This window comes from Stegodyphus dumicola, chromosome 9, assembly GCF_044657685.1.
Source record: "Stegodyphus dumicola isolate Sdum_Otavi_A_Nest chromosome 9, ASM4465768v1".
NCBI classification, from domain to species: domain Eukaryota; kingdom Metazoa; phylum Arthropoda; class Arachnida; order Araneae; family Eresidae; genus Stegodyphus; species Stegodyphus dumicola.
In genome coordinates this window covers 105584205-105605256 of record NC_140776.1, presented here as the reverse complement: position 1 = coordinate 105605256, position 21052 = coordinate 105584205, and the positions used below count along the sequence as shown (strand labels likewise).

General features: G+C 30.0%; 1 protein-coding gene across 1 annotated transcript in view; it reads right to left on the bottom strand.

Moving 5' to 3' along the window:
* Positions 1–8485: 8485 nt before the first annotated feature.
* The window catches only part of LOC118203603 (E3 ubiquitin-protein ligase arih1-like), a 96606-nt gene continuing 84039 nt past the window's right edge, over positions 8486–21052 (bottom strand). Inside the window, exons 11-14 of the mRNA XM_035375886.2 lie at positions 19986–20127; positions 11139–11315; positions 9901–10013; positions 8486–9383 (exon numbers count right to left, since the gene is read on the bottom strand). Of these exons, the coding sequence (XP_035231777.1) occupies positions 9302–9383; positions 9901–10013; positions 11139–11315; positions 19986–20127 (514 nt within the window). The 3' untranslated portion in view covers positions 8486–9301. The remainder of the gene's footprint in view (positions 9384–9900; positions 10014–11138; positions 11316–19985; positions 20128–21052) is intronic.

The window sequence follows — 21052 nt, the reverse complement described above, 5'->3', positions numbered from 1 at the left end:
AGACGATGCACATTGCGTTTTTTCGCTTTCTTAAGATTTAAATCAACGTTTATCATTTTGCTTACAGTGCACACCGAGCATTTTAAGGATTTTGCAACTGTCCTTTGACTAGGATGATTTTCGTTTAACATTAAACAACGTACCTTTGCAATAGTCGAAGATGTCCGTTTTTTCCTTGGGTACTTGTTTGGAATTTTTGTCCCACTTGAGGCTCCAATTTGACGTCTTTTTCCTTTCTTGTTGATGATATTACCTATCGAAGCTTTATATATCACAAAACCATAACTCTTACATCGTTTTTGGATAACGGAGTATGCATATTTCTCTTCGGAAAGAGCGTAAATGTAGCCTTCGAACCACTGCTTTGTTAAATTCGCCATTTTGAATAAAAACAAAACTTTCAAGCCACAGACGATAATTTTAACTTTTAAAAACATAGTACAATTGCAATTACGTCTTTTGCAGCAAACGATTTTTTATTACAACTTACCAAAATCGTCTAAAAACTGTGCAAACAGCCTCTGTAGGACTTGCACAGGTGCAGAAAATGTTAAATAATTTCCATAAAGTATTAATTTGTTTCACTCATATTATATTATAAATGTAATGTATTTTTGTTGAAAAGCTTATGTAAGAAAAAACATGTTAAATTTGCCTTGCTGAATTTTATGAAAATTTAAGTTTTGTTTGTTATTCGAGTTTGCAGGTATTCATAGATTCTCGGAATTCTACTGCACAACATTTTATCATTTATTTTTATTGCTTATATTTTTACTCCAAATCAATTAATTTAGCTTGTAATACTGTTTTTAATGAGAAATTTCAGTATCATTGTTTTTTAGTTTATTATGAATCTCAGAGTAACTTTAAAAGCACCTATCCATATTTGCTATATGGACAGTAATTAATGCTTTTGCTTTATAAATTACTATGTATGTTATATAAGTACTATATATGTTATATATCCATATTTGCTATTTGGACAGTAATTAATGCTTTTGCTTTATAAATTACTATGTATGTTATATAGGTACTATATATGTTATATATCTGTATAGGTGTGTAAAATAATTGAAAAGAAATTGGTTCTGTAATATTCTACTTACTGGATATTGGGCTGAATTTTTTTATTCTGCTAAATGGAAAGCATATTAGTTAAAAAAAATCAGTTTTCTAATTAAGTTTTTAATGCATATGAGTAATAATTATTTAGATAAGTGATTACAATGAAGAGTATGGATTGAAATTGTTATTAAAACTTTTTCTGTATAATAATGAAATTTGAAAAGATATATACCATATACATAAATCTTTTTCAATTTCAGCCAATTCCAATTCAAGTACAATGACAGTAATTACAAAAGATGATACTGATGACTTAGCATTGTCAAATAAAACTTTTGTAGCTCATCTTGCAATGCTATAGAAAAATGAAAAGTCTGTTTCATCTGTAATTCAGAATTAAAAAAAAAAAAAAAAAAAAGTGTAATATTTATACAAAGCTTCCCAGCACTCAGTTTTTTCTTGGCTTTTTAACATATATCATGTATGGATGGATATCTAAAATAAGAATAAAATATCATGAGCAGCTTTCACTCGTAATGACGAAATTATGGTTGGAACTCATAAACAGAGATTTAGCCTGTATGTTCAATATAGGCATTTCATGTGTTACATTTCGCATTACAAAAACGGCAGTTGTCTTACTTAATTTCATTCATTTGCCATCATCAAAAACAAAAACAAACAAACAAACAAACAAAAAAAAAAAAAAAAAAAAAAAACAAAAAAAAAAAAAAAAAAAAAAATGCTTTGTTAAAGCAAATTTTGAACAGGTGTTCTGCATTTTGGACTGCACTGAGATATTTATCTATAAACTTTAATATGGATGTGAGTTCCCAAACATTTTCAAACTATAAGCACTACAGTACCGTAAAATTTATGATTATATCTAAAAAGAAAAATTAAAATCATTTAATCATGTAATAAACAAACAATGACCAGTTGACATATTTGCAAGAAACATAATAGCTGTTAATTTATATATGAAATATAACATGGATTATGTCTGTAAGTGCACTTGCAATATTTTAAGAAAGACTGAAACATATGTAATTTAGCAAAACAATCAATCTTGGATGAAATATGAATGCAAGAAGAAATTTCTAAAACTGACAAGAATCATATTCTGATGCCTAAAAATAAACTTGTGTTGCATTTATCAGTGTTTAATGGTTTTATTATTATTTGTTGGCTGAATTAAATGAAAAAAATTCCAACCCTGAGTTCTGAAAATGAATTGTTGTCAATTTCAAGAAAAATAAACATGCAAATAACATTGTTCAAATATCATTAAAAAATTAGAAGAATTAACAGTACAAGTGACAGATACATTTCAATACAACTTATTGGCAATAAAAATAACACATTCCTAGAATAAATGAATTCAACATCGAATAGAAATATATTTGCAAAACACTGCATATTAAAAAGGCATTAATGTATAACCAGGAAGAATTATTTTAATCCACATAACATATTTAACGATGGTATTAGAATAAACATTAAAAATGTCTTAATCTTGGAAAATCAAAGTTGCCAAAGTTGTGATAACAAACCAAATCTGGCACTGTTTTGAATTAAAATTAATCTTTTATTAAGAGGCAGCTACTGGAAAACAGATTTAATTTATAAACAAAATGTTAAACAAAAAACATGGGGTGGAAACAAAAAATAAAAATTAGAAAATATAGCTGGGAAAATTGCAAAACTCCACAGAGAAACCTCATACTGAAGTGGAATTCGCAGTTTGGGTAGAAGCATTGTTTATTGTTTACATCGAAAACTTTGTGAATTTATGCTTCACACTTGACTGACAACTCAATGACCTTTTTCATCTCACTAACTTTTTCTCATTAAGCTAATAATTTTTTTACTCTTTACCATGCACTTAAAATATTTTCTTCATAAAAATTCATGTTCTCCAAAATTTGCAACTGTTTCTCAATTTAGAAAAAGTTTATCAGTCAAGCTTACAACTGTAGTTAGCTTTTCTTGTGGATATGAATGTGTCGTCTTCTTAAGTAGCGATTTTTTTTCAAGTATTTCTATTAGCTCATATATTATCAACTCTTCGTCCAACGGCTTGCTAGTATTATCATTATCAGTTTCCAGATCTATCTAAGTTGGAATCATAACTTCTTGTGTTACAAGTGTGACTCAGTCAGCTTCTGACATTTTTTCATCTTGCTTTTAAGAAAAAAAAAAAAAAGGAAAATTTTCTTCCACCAGTTCAAGTTTTTTGAAGAATTTCATTATAAGATTCTCCAGTTCTTATGGTTTCTAACACTGATCAGGGAAAAGAAAATAAGGAACTTTGATTAAGTCAGAGTATTACTGTATCTCAGACTGCCTTGAGAGAAAGTGAAGGTAAAATACCAGACTGGCACAGGATTTGAAATTTGATTGGCAGATGGAAAGAAAGATCACTAGACTAGATAAAAGATCCTCTGTATTTACTAGTGACAGATGCTTTTTTCCTACTACAGGTTTGAACTTGGCTATTATTTATCTTTGCACTGTACTTTGAACCTAACTTGCTGTTGAAATCTCTAATAAACAAAAGGCACTTTCATTCACCACAAAAATGAAAATTTAATTTGACTATTTATCATTGCGTTCTATTTCTAAATGTAACTCGCTGCTAAAAACCTCTAAAAAACAAAAGGCGTTTCCATTAAACAACAAAAATGAAAATATAAAAGATTTTAATAAATATATGGAATTGACAAAAGTAGAACTGTTGAAAACAGCAGATCTTGCCATGAAAGGAGAGGAATTCCACTGAAAACAAATATTTCTGCAAGAATATACGAGTAAGTTGAAGAAAATTCAGCAGCTTGTACAGAATTCAATTTAAAGTTGCTTGGTCAAGATGCAATTTTTGAGGTTCTGGGTTTATTTTACTGAAAGTTTTCACTCAATGTCATTGGTAATATTCCAAAAAACAGATCTCTGCTAATAGAAAAAGACAAAAGAGCGGCATCTCAAAACTAATGTATGATAATTTAGTAGAAATAATTTGTGTATTTTGTTACTTTGAGAACCATACTGGTTCCATCACAATCTAAATTTGGTTATTAAAATGGAATCTGATGTTTGATGATCTATGTATTTTAATTGTTATTGGCGATGTTTGCAAATAGATTGCACCAATAAAGGAAGATGTTCCTTCTGGCTGCTCTGCATTTTATCATACTCGAATCTGGGACTCTGAATTGTATAGCACAAGTGCATTTGAAACAACATATTTTTGTGAACTGCCACAAATCTAGGTTGCAGCTGCTTTTCAGCTGGACATCTGCCTAAATTTAAATTGCAGCACAGAATCTCATATTATATTATTATCGTATAATACAAAGAGGAGCCACCTAAATCCATTAACAACTATTTCAAAAATACACCCAACAACATACATGGGTATCAGCTTGAACACATTTTTAATGATAATGACTGATTTCTCCTTCGTCTTATACTTGCTAGATTTTGAAGATAATCAGTATAATGTAGCTAAGGATAATATGAATCATCTTATTATTTTACTAATATGAAAAGCTGTTTTGATAATTGCCACAGAAGTTTTGGGGGTAATCAAATATGTGAATAATAAATAAATGTTCAGTGTGGCATTTTCAATACAACAGTATCAGATTAAACACATTTTTAATGATAATGACCGATTTCTCCTCCATCTTGTACAAGCTAGATTTTGAAAATGATCAGTATAATGTAGCTAAGAATAGTATGAATCCTCTTATTATTTTATGAATAAGAAAAGCCATTTTGATAACTGCCAAAGAAGTTTTAGGGGTAATCAAATATGTGAATAAAAGATAAATGTAAAGTGTGGCATTTCTGAACCACTTGCAACTGGCATAAAAAGTGTAAAATGGCACCTACAGTGGCAATATTTGTTTCCATAAGTTTGGCAAATGTAATGTGCCTGATTAACAATAGAACTCTGTCATAAGTATCATTTCTGAAGGTATCATGCATGTCATACGGCAGAGAGTACTGTGATACAGAGCATGGTATGTTCAACCTTGACAGACAATAGTTTGGAGTAAATTTGTCATCTTCATGTTGTGGAATTTATGAGTGATGGAAGTGAAAGGATTATCCAACACACGTCATGATTTCAAAGTACACTGACAAGCGCTTTGTGCAAGATATATTTACTCTGACAAAGCAACTAAAATTCTGAACAGCAATTGCTCGAAAATATAAGACAACATCAAATAAAGTGCGGCAAATTATCCCAGCTTGAAACAAATTGTACGACTGACCACAAAGTGGTTCAAATCAAGGCCAAATAAATATCTACACTGGTATCCAAAAGTTAAGCATAATTCGTAAAATTTGAAAGAAGTGAGTAAATTTTAAATTGCTCAAAATCACTTCTGGAGAATCACTGAAGGTGAAACAACAAAACATGTGCATATGCAAAACATTTCAGTCGACAGAGGCATGCACATTAGAAAGAATATAAAACCATTTCACGTGTCATATAAAGATCAGGCAGATTATGTACAACTGCTGTGCTGAGGAGAGAGTTAAACAATCAAAGCAGCTGAAGGATAACACAGATGCCAAATGGACATGTTTTTGAAAGGAAGTCAAACCAAACTGTGTCAAATTCTGAATGTACCTCAGTGTGTAATCTCAAGACACGGCACAGGTTACACAACATGGGAGATGTTACCTGATGACCAGTAGAATGTCAACCAAGAGCAACAACCATTCGTCAAGACCAATATTTGGCAATAACTGCAGAATGTCAGAGGGATAGTTGTGCCAGAGAACTCAGTTTAGCACTCACAGTCACCACAGGATTATTATTTTCAAGGCAAAGTGTTTATAGGAGACTTCATCACGGTGGTATGTATGACAGATGACCAGCCACTTGCATTCCTCTCATGCCTACATATAAATATGCTCATCTAAACTGAAGTATGCAAGAGTGGGTCAATGTGATATTCAGTGACGAGTTTACTCTGAACAGTGATTCTCATTGGATAACGATATGGAGAGAATGTGGAACACCTTTTCACCTAATAAACATCATGGAAAGACATCATTTTCCTTCAAAGGTAGTCATGGTGTGGGCAAGCATAATGTTGGATGGCCACAAAGACCTCCTTGCCTTTGGCATGGTGTTTGTTACCACTAAACAGTACAGAGATGAAGACCTTGAGCCTTATGTTTGCTTGTTTTGAGGTGTTGTCAGTTTTGGATTCACATTTATGGATGATAACATGCCTTTTCACCAGGTGATCCCAGGCGACAACTTCCTTGAAAGTGAAAATAGCCAGTGCATGCAGTAGCTCACTCATTTTCCTGATCTTAATCCTATTGAACATGTGTGAGATATGCTTGGGAGAAAAATTGCATCCCTTCTGTACCCATCAAACTCTGGAACAGAGTTGATGGGGAAAAAAGAAAAGAGCCCTCCTTTGTGCTCAGAATTGCTAACTGCTTAGAACTGCTCACAGCTCATAGCACATATGGGCAATTGTTGTGCAGCATGTGTGTGACTACCAGAGGCGACCACACACCTTATTAAACTGTCAAATAACCTTTTTATTTTAATTTTTTTCACCAATGTACAAACTATTATTTTATGCTTTCCTTTTTCAAACTGTTTCCATGAATTAATAAATGTGATTACTTTAAAATGTGAAGTGATTTAATAAAAGTGATCCTTTTTCATTGTTTTCTTATGGCATAACAGTATTACACTCGCATATCACATTTCCCACCAATCTGATTTAGATTTCCTTAAATATTAACATAAACATCAATTATGCTTAACTTTTTGGACGTCTGTGTATTATGCCTAGCACAAACTCTCCAATAAATATACATCAAATTCCTGTAGGTAAGTAACATGGGACTTGCTGACGATAAAATTCCACAAACCTCACAGACATATTGCATTTGCAAAATCTATGATTGCAAATATTGCATAAACCTCTTTATTTACACTGTTTTAAGGATTGTAGCAGATAACAAAATGCTCAACTTTGCACCTATTTTTTAATTTGCATCCGTGATCACTTCTGAAAATTTTACAGTATTTGTTGTAAAGAAATCTGGTAGCTTTCCTTATCAGTTTGAAAGTTGATAAAATTGAAAACATGATATGTTTCATCGCATGGAAGTCAGAAAAAAAAAAAAAAAAAAAAAAAAAAAAAAAAAAAAAAAAAAAAAAAAACGTTTCAAAGTATTAAAATCATAACATTATAGTAACATAAGCGGATAAAAAAGTATGGTTGATGAGGGATATTTATGCAAAATGGCTTAAAAACAATCAGCGATACGATAAGAAGACAAAACTGTAAAATTTTGCTTTCTTTTAATGTTCATTTTGTAAAATTTTCAATTCCTACAGTTTAAAAGTGTAATATTTTAACATTTAAGTAATATTTCAACCATATTAAATCTAGGATGATTAAATTAAATATGTATAGTAGCTACAAATTTCTATAGCTAAAAACTCATTTCAAAATAATCCTTTGATTACATGTACTTGTCAAGTATATTTTTTTAATGGTTCTTGAAAGTCGTACAAATAGTACTTTACTGTTTAAGGAATACTTGGTATTCCCTCCTGTTAAATCCCTTTGTTTTAGTCATGTGGAATAATTATTTTGTTTTTATGGCAACACATCTTTCTAAATTAAGAATACAGGACCAATTTTATCACCATTTTCATTTCAGCATTCCTTTCTAATTACTCCGGTTTAAATGACTTAAGTTGCAAAAAAAATTTGAACAAATTATTAAAATGTACCTTCCATAACAAATGTGATTATTATCATTCTTTTTATCTTAACATTCTTTTCTAATTACTCAGATTTAATTAACTCAAATTCAAAGAATTTAGAACTAATTGTAACAAGCATGATGAATGCAACTATCGGTAGCATAAAATGGTTTTCACCAAAGGGGACTAGGTATAAAAAAATTGTTACTGATATGAAATGTATAAATCTTAATCAAACAAACAATTTTTGGCACTTTAAAAAATTTGTCTCTGCAGAGGTTTTTTCAAACTTCAAAGCTGCCCAAAGTTGACTGATCACACATATAAAAATATACAAATTATATTTGTATATAAATACACACAACATGTAACACAGTCATCAAAGCTGTTTTAAAGCTAGTCTGAATTACAAAATCATACAAATCTGAATTTTTAAGTTTTGTAACTTATTTAAATAGATATTTGATTAATTCCTTCCTTTTTATTTTTCGTACTTTATAATTAAAGCTAGACTGTAATCAAATGAATATTTAAAATCCTTTTCTTGGAATCTATAAGATGATTTTTCTTCTTTAAAAGCTATGTATAAAAGATAAGTTTTACAGATAATTTATGAAAATGAATAAACAAACAAATACCACATTAAAGAGATAGCACATATTTTGACAGCAATAATTTATTAATTATATGTTAAAATATTTGACAAAATGTCTCCAGCTATTTTAACAAGAAAGCTAATCCAATAGCAGATTTTATATACAGCGACAGGCACTAAAGCATTATTAGCAAAATTCAATATTCAATACATATTCACATATCTCAAACTACAAATATCTAGCAAAGAAATCTACAGTAATGTTATCCAAATGATTTTATAAACAGTGAAATAAATGATTATTTGTGTGGATTAGGAACTAAAACAAAAACAAATAGGAACAAAATTATAGTAGATACAGTAGTAATTCAAATTTCCATCAAAATTAACTCATTAAAAAAGAAAAGACAGAAGTTAGCTCATTTGCATAACTAAAATCACACAATAGTACTTAACAAAACATAATATTAAGTGCCTTGTATATATATTTCAGAAAAGAAGAGAGATGAAACACTTTTGAATCTCATCTCCTATGCTTTGATGAAGCAGTTAAAAATTTTTTGCGAAAAAAAATAACATGCTTGAAATAAAATTGTACATAATTTTATGCTATAATTTCTAGAGAAAATGTCAAATGATAATAAGTAAAACTAAACAAGACTGATTTACACTGGGACACAGTACTGAAATGCACTCAAATTACCTTGCTTATTGAAGGTTGTTGACAGTCTTCTTGGAAACAGAAACAAAGTCACAATTTTTTTTTACATTTTACTACCAAACTTTACCCATTACTGAAAAGACGTTGAAGGCTGAGAGGCCTCAAATTTAGTATCCTGCATTTGTTGACCCCAAAAAAAGTATGGATCCATCTCCTCATGTCATTCAGTGTATTCCCAACAATCTTTGTCATAGCCTTCATGTACATGATCTAAAAGAACTTTTCTTCTGCTGTCACAGTACCTGTAAATTAATAAATAATAATAATAATAATAATTTCTTCATATTTCTCTTTTCAACTTCTAAAAAAAGAAATTTTGCTTTGTGAGCAATTAATTTTGTCACTTGATTATTTTTGGGAACAAATGCAGTGCAGATACAGGTAATCCTGGCCTTTAAATGGTATAAAACTCTCTTTCTTTCTATGAGCTTTTTATTTGCATGTACCTCTGTTCTTTTATGTATTAGCTTACTGCAATAAATATTTGCAGACATATTCAGATTAACAATGGACTAATGAGCATGTGATCATAATAAAGCGCATGCAAAAATTAAAAAAATATGAATACTAATAATTATTTTATGGAAGTAATACTACTCCCATCCAATATTACATTATTTCATATCTTATTTTTTCTTGCACATGTAATTACACTTGTGTAAACATAGTAAAGCTAACAAAACTGATTTAGGACAGAAAAGTCTTTTCAATGCCTTAAAAACATACTAAGTGTTTTTAAAACCCATATAATCATATTACCTGTATTTATCTTGAACTTTCTGTTTAATGGCTAATAGATTCTCTTGAGTTATGTCTCGTTCCAAATACTCGGACAGTTGCTCAGTAGCATTTTCTAAATCACTTTGGTTATCCTGTTAACAGATTCATGTTTGTAAATTTCTATACTCATTTCTAATTTTGTATTTTTTTAAAAATATTTATATTTTGCATATTTTTTAAAATTAAGATAAAGATTTTTAATTTTTTTTGCACATGTTCACAATGTTTTTAATAAACATACAATGCATGGAATTAACAATAGCATTTATATAATTAATTCCATAAAAATATTTAACTTAAGATCTAGCTGAAATCTCTTGTTTCTTGACTAGGCATGATATGAAAATAATTTAAGCTTAGGAACAGAAGTATTGAAAATTCCTTACAAAGTTTTATACAGTATATTTCAAAGAATGCAGAAAAATAAAATTAACATAAAAATATGAATACTTAAAAAATGCAGTAGCAAAATAAAAAAAATTTTTTTAAATAGTTTAAAATTTTATTTACACAATGGTTTAGGGTTAATTTTTTTTCCGAATTACGTTTAAAATTTCTTGTTAAAATACAATAGACACAATTTTAATTTTAAATTTGAAAATGTCACAAAATTTAAATGGGTAATCTCTTCAATTAAAATATCACTTCAACAAATAAAATTAATACTTTGTTATAATTAAGAAAGCAGAATTATGTACTCAATAATGAATTTTAAAGCATTTTCACTAATATACAAAAATATAGTAATTTAAGTTGTAATAAAACATCAATTTTCGAGTTTATAAATCTATTTCACATTAAAAAAAATTTCAACTCTAAATTAACTTGTAATCAAATAATTCTCTAATGAGCATTTGTTTCACCATTTACGAAAAAAGAATATAAGATTATGTATGATTTCAGAGCAGCTTTATATTTATATCTTTACTTTCATGTTAAGGATTTAACATTTATTTCTATTACTTCAGTATGCATTTGCATTTATAGTTTTTTAAAGGATTATTTCAAGGCCAAGGGGATGGGAAATTACAGGTATAAAAAAGGAAGAAAACATTAATCTTACAAAATACACAACAATACAAAACATATACTTATGTACTACAATCAAAAAAGAATAAAAATTGTATTTTTTTTCTCTAAATTTCATCAAAATTTTTTTCTTTGTAAGTTAAAATCAAAATCCAACAAAATATGTCCTCAACTGAGTCATATCATACCTCAAAAATTGCAGATTGATTATTCTTCTTTAAATAATATGCAAAAACATATGTGTACATCAATGTCTGACGACACTGGCACAAGACATCAACTGCCTTCTTTAGGAACTGGACTTCTATCCATGACATGTTATGCTGCTGCATTTCCTCCATTTTTTCTTTAACTGAAGCATATAGCTATATAATAGAATGGAAATGTAAGCGAAGGATAGATTAAATTATATAAATGACAAAACAAATTAAATAATAAGAGCATTAACAAGGTAAATAAATAAAAATTGCTACTAACACTTACTTTTCAAAACATCCTTTTTTGGGGGGGGAGGGAGAGGAGAGATTACAGAACATTTCCAATTTTTTTTTTCAAAACTGTATTTTATTGAAGCAAATATTGGACATAATGGCTGAGAAGACTACTTCTTATGACTGGTGCAAAAATCACAACTGGTTTTCTGGTTAAAACAGCATTTTTATTTTTTAAAGGAACAATTACTCAGAAATATACTGCAGGTTACACACTAATACAATACTAGAGGTGCTAAATATGGCCTACAATTTCCATATAAGTAGTTTACATTAAGAAGGTGGGTGAAATGAGAGACATGGGTTACTCAGGCAACAACAAGTAAAAAAAGCAATGCATATAAATTTTTCCTTATTTATAGCCAGAAAGTCATTGTATTAATCTTCAGCAGCGAATGGGTTACAGATGTTGCAGATCAAACAGATTGCAGGGAAGTCGTGACATAACATGTGGCAGAGTGATGCAGCAAAGCATATACTTTGAAACGGGGATGCATTTAATTAAAATTTATCAATTTAAAGATCTTTTCCCATTTCATTCCAAATGAGTTTAATAATTTTGTTTCATATTTTATATTTTACATATATATTCCAAATAAATAAAAATAAAGTAAATTGCATAACTTTTTAACTTTAAAATTATTACAAATATTCCATACAGATGTATAGGAATGATTAAAAAGTCAACCTTTTTTAATACATGGGCCATTTTTCATAAAATGCAAAATTTGCATGGAAGGTAACAATTTTTCAATAAAATCTATTTAAACTTAACATGTTTAACAATTTTTACTTATTTACATTAAAGTAAAAGTAAAAGGTTATGTTAGGAACATAACCTTTTACTTTGGTAGGATAAGGAATGTTTCATATTATAATTGAATCAAATCATTTGTGGATTACAGTTAAGTCTATTTAAATAATGTATTGATTCAATATTTTGTAACATGATTTTCAGTTTTCTTGATGTGAAATGGCAAAACTCTTTCTCATTACAGTCAGAAAAATACAGTTTCTACCACAGAAGTTCCAGGTCAGGCTTCTTAATTCTTATATGCTGACATAAAAAATGGGTCACTTAATAATATATAATATATAATCTGAACATATGGCTTTGGAAATTTTTCCATGTAAAACCACCAACTGACAGAGCTGTGCTTAACATACCACTGTTCAGTTTTTAGTTCGTTGCATCTAGTTAGAAGTTAAGTGAGAGGCATGATCAGTGGTGATGTATAGGGAGGGGGTTCATACAATTCCTTTGTAAAATTTGTCTTTAATTTGCTAGAACCTTGTTTTCCCCCCCCCCCCCCCCCCACGTGTTTTATTTATTCGTTCCAAAAACAACATGTCTTGCATGTCATAATCACACTTGACAAATATTAAATTTTTTAGTAAACCACAAAATAAAAATAAATTATTTTCAGGATTTTGTTGCCATGGTTTTAACAGAAAAATTGCATAACACAATTTTAACAGCATAAAAAAAAAAAAGGCTAAAATCACCATACAGACCACAATAGCACTGAAGCTGAATGAGCATTAAGCTCAATGAACTACAACCAGAAATCCAGAAATTCCTCTTCGATAGTACAATATATTTCAGATCTAATGATAATCTCTATAATTGGGAAAATTTTAAGAGAACTTTATGTAAAAACTTTCTGAAAAGTCACTGCTTGCCCTTAGAATTTCCTTAAGATGAACTGAACCAAAAGAAGAAGAAAATAATGTGCGAGAGCTTATGGCATAAACTATGCTGTTTAATTAAATCTACTTCTTATTTTATGGAATTTCTGTGATATTCTGTGATTTTTTAAAAAACTTTTGGTGCAATTCTATTATTGGGACCATAAAAAAATACCAGACTGTTATTGATACCAAAGATGCCCAAAATAATTAAGATAATCCTAACACGAGGAAGCATAATAGCAAATAATTATTTTAATTTAAACTAAATTTTAATTCTATATATGATACTTTTGGTTACTATGTATAGAAAAATAAATAAAAATAAACGAGAAAGGTCAAACGTAATTGAAATAAAACAGGAGGCATAAAATCTTTGATATTTTCTAATACTTCAGAGAAAATTTCAGTTTTTTTTTTTATGTGAACCTCCTCACATACATTCAGAAAAGTAAAAAGCGAGATGAAGTCAAATAATGCCTCAATGCAATTACTGCACCATTTAGCATTGCCCCACAACCATGTTTTGTACATGACACCCACTTTTGGAGTCCATGAAATTATATTTGTCGCTGACGATAAGATGTTCACAGCTGCCATCTCGAAATTCATCTGACTTTTATATTTTCCAGCAATCCGTATAAATAATGCTTTCTTCTGCTATATTTTATTTTATGAGATTTAATAAAGTTTTTACTGATCGATTTGGAACAGAAACTGAAAAACATTCTTCTGATTCACTGCACAATCTACTGTGGCAGAAGAAAACGTTCAAAGTTGTTCTTGCTTCAACCGAAAAAGTTTTTGTCTACTTCAATAATCTAGTCACATCTGCTGATTTTACATGTAGGCCAAGCAATTAAAGCTGCAGCACACACACACCTCATGCATGTAACTGTTCCAGTCAACAGTTGTATCGGGGTTCATCTTCAGCTGCTGTTCACTAAACAGATGCCATTTGAAACCAAAAACAGAAGAACCTCATGATTGTAAGGAAGGGGATTTTCGACCTTTCAAACAAATTATGCTTTTAATACTTTTTTCTCATTACAGGATTCTTTACTGCAGTGCCATTTCACTGCTGAATTATTGATAAAACATAATTGCATCTCCTGATTCTTTGGGCATAATTTCCCATTAATCAGCTGCGTTTAGTAAATTTGATGCTTTTGTACATATATTTTTGTTGTTGTATTCTACGGTCCTGAAAACAGAACTGTACCAATTTTTTTTTAAACTTTCAGGGGGTTCTATTATTATTATTATTATTTTATTTGGAAATGTTTTCTTGTCCATATACAATTATTCATATTTTCTATTTTTGTAAAATAAAACATAAATAAATTAGAATTCTGTTTTTATGAGATGAAATGCGAGCCATTTGTCAAACTCTTCATAGGTCACTACTGGGCACGTTGGATGTGACATAGCAGCCAATCTTGATATTTGAAAAACAGGGAGTAAGGACTGTGCAATTTCAAGGGAATGCCAAAATGATTTAAATTCATTTTACAATGCCTGATTCAGATACCTGAACTATTTGTTATATAATTCTGATATTAAAGTATTAATATTAATTTGTGATTTTAAATGTTATACTTCTGATTAACGTTATTTTATTTACCCCCCCTTTTTTTTAAATTTTACACTGAAAAATTTTTGAGTAGAAAGAAAGAAAAAACTTTTATTTATGAAAGTACTTTCAAATATGAAGGAAATGAGATTAATAATAAATGCCAAATAATAAAATTCATTAGTTAACAACTAATAGCAAATTTAAAAACATGATGGCAAGTGCAGCCACATGAAGCAAAAAACAAAACAATACCTTATCTTCATATTCATTAGGTTTGGGTGAAAGGACAAAACTGTGTCAGCAACAGCAAAATAAAAGACTGAAAATTAAAAATTGGGAGACCAAAAGATCTAATAAAAAGCTAGTAATCTGTAGTAAAACCATGAGAACTGGCAACTATGATGTGGATTCTGAGTACAGAGTTAAGAGAATTAATCCCACATTTGGTTTTCCAACATTTCTGCTGCAGATGAAAGTTGGTGCTAGCAGTATGATCCTAAGACAAAGTGTCAAATGGAGAGATTACCAATAATCACTCCCCTCTGAGAAAGGAGAGAGACGATAATGTAGATTACTTTATGTAATATATATATATAGGAACTCCAACATATCTGAAAAAGTTATTGCAAATACTATTATTAAAAAAATTAGCAGAATAAAAAAAGTTTGCACTGAAATAGAAACACAAAATGAAAAAATTCCAATTCTAACCAAAAGTTTAAAAGAAAATGAAATTCCTATAAAATTCATTAATAGTCATTAAAAAAAAAACCTGGAGTAATCTACACCCTAGAATACTTTTTAAAAGTATGAATTTTGTATCTGAAAGCTCCAAAAGAAAAGGATAAAGAAGGATGTTTTAAAGGGTTTATGCGTTTTTATTTTTTTATTTCCTCTTTATTAATATTCTATTATTAAAACAAGGGCCTCCTATACTTAAAGTCATCATGATAAGCCCATGACGTGAAGATGTTTTAGTTTCCTAACAATAGTTCCTTTACTCCCTTTTTCAAGCTTTCTTTTGCCTTTTTTTGTAATTTTAAATTAAAAAAAAAATTTTAAATCTAAAATTCAACTTCTATGGATTTTTCTACTCATGTCTACAAAACTATCATTAAAAACATTTTGAACACCCTTTTTCAGTATACTAATTTTAAAGAATAATTGCTTCTAAAATTCAATTAAAGTTTTATACTGGATGACATTCTTTATTCCCTTTTTGTTATACAGTCAAAAGTCTTTAATCCGGACTCGTCGGGACTTTGGCGATTCCAGATTATCGGTTTTTCCAAATTATAGATCATCAGTTTAACTCTGGTAAGATGGTATGCAGAAAGCATACAATTAAAAATATGAAATCGTAATTTATGAAATAAAAGGTATCAAAATTTACAAAAAAAAAAAAAAAAAAAAAAAAAAAAAAAAAAAAAAAACTTAATATTTATTTGCTTACTTTATTAAACATATCTTTCAACGCGCACATGCGTAAAGCATACATTATGCATTGTCAAAATTAGAAATTTGCAATCAGAAAACTATTTGATGTGTATTTGTGATATTTATAATGAAGAGGAAATTGATTTAAATCATATTGTGTTCATCGAGATGAAACACTACATTTAGTAAGGAATTATAAGCCGAATAAAATAAAAACATCTGCGCTGAAGATGATGATAGTGCTGACAGATCAACTTCCAGTTCATTGCGCGCCGCGTCGTTCCCCCCCCCCTCACAGCAGCGTGAAATTGATAAACAGATTTTGGAATGGTTAGAGAAACAAATCACCTCTCTATTACTTTCTTCATGCCTTTATCCATTTTTTGCAGCAATTCCACTTTTTGTTTAATGGACATCGAAACATGCTTTCGCTTTGTAGATCCTTTGGCAGCTCCAGAAACGGAAATTCTATTTGATGTAATCGAAAGTTCAAGCTTACTTTTATAAAATTGCTTTAACAGTCTGCAAAAAATAATAAGCCGGATCCAATCAGAGGATTAAGGAACAACACAATCTCCAACATTAACTGAAATAGATAATTAGATAATTTTAGCCTAGCTTATACCGTTCGTTATACACTAAATGTGCATGCGTAAATGCATATGCGCATGTGTAAAAGTATTATGCGCATGCGTAAATGCTACGCATGCACAGAAAGTTTGTAACTTTGAGGTCAGGATTATAGATCATTCCGGATTATGGACGTCCAGATTAAAGACTTTGTACTGTATTTGACCCGGGTATAGTTTAACGAAAAATCTGAGACTAAAATTCATTCTGAACTCTAATGTACAAAATTTAAATTGTTATATGGTTAATTTTTGTAAGTAACAGTGTAAATATTTGTTTCTTTATGTATTTTTTGTTTGTTTTATTACCTTTTGTTTGTACTGAATTTGGCTTCTGATGAAGGATTGTACTGCCTAGGACATGCAGTCCTTGTAAGGGAACATTGTTACATAATTCCCAGCCTTAGTAAGATAGCTTCCCCTCAAGGCAGGTTTAGGGTTGCCATAAAATGTCAAGGAAAGGCAGTGTTGCCAGATTTAGCATGAAATCGCCCATTTAGTGACAAAATTGGCGATATGCCATAGACAGATGAAGAACATTCTGGAACGAATTCTTACCAGTTTAGCCTAGAATGTACTCGAAGGCAGCCCAAAAGCTATATAAATCCTGCCTGTACGCAGAGTAGCAGTTGATCATCAGACTAGTGTTGAAGTGTCTTGTCAGTGTATCAAGAGTGTACGCCATTGAGACTATTGAGTATATCGTCGAGTACACCACAAGTGTATGCCATTGAGACTATTGAGTGTATCGTCGAGTACATCAAGAGTTGCAGCGTGGAGAGTCTCGAGAGTATGTTATGTAAGAAAGACTGGATCGAGTCGGGAAGCTGTACTCTAGTGCTTTGCTGTGAACCTGTCTTCACTATTATAGTCTGATAGCCCAAAGGCTGTGTTGCTGATTGTTTCAGCATGTTTGTCGTAGTTTTTCAATGACTGAAAATGGGATTTTGTCCTGAGTAATAATAGCTAAATAAATTGTGCTTTGATTCTTCAACAAGTGCTGTCATCAGTCACTCCAAATCCACAAACCCATAAGAAATGCAACAATATATACATTTTATCAAAATTAAAGGATAATGAGGAAAAAATATACTAAGATAATGATACAACTAATGTCTAGTGTGCAATTATTTATGCTAATTAAATGCAATTGAACACAAAATTGCACTTCCAAGCATACATTAGTGCTGGAAATATGCAAATTCGGTGATTCACAATGTGATGTGCAATGGATGCATGTTGGAATTCTGGTCTGTAGTGTTGTTTAAAATGAATGTGGTTTCTAAGAGCAAACAGTAGTTAGTAGTTATGGCTCAAAGGCATCAAAAATGGTGAATAATTGGTAGAACTGAAGGAGGTTACAACACAAGAGGTTATAATTAAATACTTTAGAATAGTTCATCAGCTAATTTTGAATACAGAAATGAGGTGGTTTTCAAGTTAAGGGGGAATTGCAATTACGTCCAATATATCCTCCTTTTGATAACGTTACACCAGATTTGATTGAATTCCTCTTCTTTTATATTTTTTCTGGTTTTGGTATTTCTTCTGATTTTTATAATTTTTAGGTTTTAGTTTCCCATTTCTTTCTTATTTTGCATATTCATAGGATAAATTGTCTTTGTGTAACTGGTTCCAAATTTCTTACTTTTTATCTCTACTGATCAATTTTCAGCAACATATTGCACAAATACTTGGAATAATTATGTTTCTAAATAAAAAAAACTGTGATACTCTGATGTGTACACCAGATTAAATTATACACAATTTTCCTGTTTCATTTAAACATATTTTAGAGTTTCTACACACACACACACACACAAAAAAAAAAAAAAAAAAGTAATTCCGCCATTGGGTAAGAAGGCAGATTTTTTTGATGCACAGAACTGAAAGCTTACTTTTGGTCCCACTCAGCACAAAAAAAAAAAAAAAAAAAAAAAAAAAAAAAAAAAAAAGAGAGAGAGAGAGAGACTGAAGGTGCAGAAACTGACTTAATTCACTATTCTGCTAAGTTTCAAATTTAAACAAATATGGCTGCTATGATAAATTAGGTTTAGCCGCACTTAACTTTTAAATTGTTGATAATTCTACAACTATTGCATGCAGATTAACTAAAGGCATAAAAACCTTAAATGGAAGATAAGAACAATATAATTCAATCATTTTTAAAGTAAAAAAAATGTGCAATTTACCAACCTATAAGAATAAAAAAAAAAAAAAAAAAAAAAAAAACTAAGCCGAATAACAGAGTGGGTATATATGCTTAGATTTTCGATATTTTGTTTTCGTCTTCACTTTTTTAACGACTTAGTTTTGAACAAGACGCTATTTTGTAAGAATAGCATCCATCTTCCACCTTCAAACCCTTCCCCAAGGTTTTTCCCCACTGGCCATTATATACCACTGGCTACTGCTTCATTACGTTTGTTTCCCCCTTCCACACTGTTTCAACTAATTGGCGAATTTTGACTACTTTTCTTTTCTAGTAGCATTCCTTTGGAATTCTTCTAATTCCGGCAACCTTTTTCAGCGCTTTTTGATCACTTTACTGTGATCAGGCCAATGCTATGGACACAGGTATGTCTATCTTATTCTTCTATTTTTCTTTGTCTTTGGTCTTAGCAGGATCCATTTTGAGACATTATTTTTATGTTTATTTTATTCTTTTCTTTAACAAAGTTTTTCTTCTTCGAGCTCATTGGGATTTCCTTTAAAATTGTGTAATTTTTTGACTAATAGCTTTTCAGCTATTTATTTAATTTGTACATTCGCATAACTAGGCTACCTTGTACAGTTTTTTTCTTGCAAAAATAGTAAGTTTTACACATACAATTTTAAATTACAGGCGCGTTGGGAAAAGAAGCGAAACCATTGAGACTTACTATATTAAGATGATTCAGTTTGATAATTTTATTAATGAAATTCTGCTTTCAGTCTCAATTGTTTTCGTTTGACGAAACACACTACTGATATTGCTAGATTCGAGTTTTATCACACTTTTCCCTTGATAAGTCCATCTTAAAACTTGAGTTGGGCTAATTTACCATTTATTGCAATTTTTGTAAATATTTTTTTTGTCTTTGAAATGTTTTTGATTATTTGCGTGCATCATTTAAAATTTATTAGTTTTTCCAATCCCTTTTTGTTTTTTAACAAAGATTATTATTACTTTCTGAGAAAGATCTACACAGCAATTAACAAAATAAGACAAACCTTGTTTTCAAATTTTAAGCTCTGCATGTGGTTCATATAGCGATTGCAATAAAACAGATATCGCTGAAGAGCAGAGCGGGACTTCTCTTGTGCATACCTTGCTGCTTTGGCTACTTCTTCATCATAACGGTTGCAATTGTACCTAACAATAAAAAAATGCTTATAAAGACATCTTGTAACTTGCATTTAAAGCACAAACACATGCACTACTTTGGAAAAGTCTCTAATTTTTAATATAAGATTAAAAAGCAATCACTTATTTCTGAACTCAAAGTAGTTACATCTGAAAAATCAAATGAAATTGTCTATTCAGTAGATTTCAATAGATTAAGACTCAATTATCACATTTTATGAGAAAAACATAAGAATGCACTGATTTCCATTTATCACTGCAAATTTATCCAATAGGGAATGTAGAATAAGATAGAGGGTGTTTGAAAATAGTAACCACAGGTTTTAGGTCTTCCAATACTGATCTTGAGATATGTACTTCCAACAACAAAAGTTCCTGAAGTAAGGTGAAGAACTACATGATATTAGCCTCCCAGTGGAAGAGGAGGATTTCAGAGTTATGAAACCTTAAAAAGATTACTAAAAAATTACAGTTATTAAAATATTAATCTCAAAACCAGCAAACTTTTGTTTCATATAAGATGCTTAAATGTTTTCGTAAAAGCTTTTTACTAGTCAATCATTTAAAATTAAAGCAAAAACAATTTAGATTTTCAATAACTGTTGATTTTGAGGAAATTAGATGCAGGTCCTTTTTCTTCAGGAAGGGGAAAAAGTGAGCAAATTTTTCCCCCTTTAAAAAAGTTCTTCAAAAACATTAACAGCAAACTAAAATTACTTTTTGTGTAATTTAAAATTTTACATTGGCATGTTCTCTTTCAATCAGGGATACCCTTCAAGATAGGGGTACATCATTATCATTATTTCCAGAAATGAAAAGCTTATACATGAGTTTTTGCATTAATGACATTATGAAGAGTTCATAGCAGACTTTTGCATTTTCTTAATCTTTTGAGCATCATGGCCGGCTTTATCCGATCACAAGATTTTTTTTG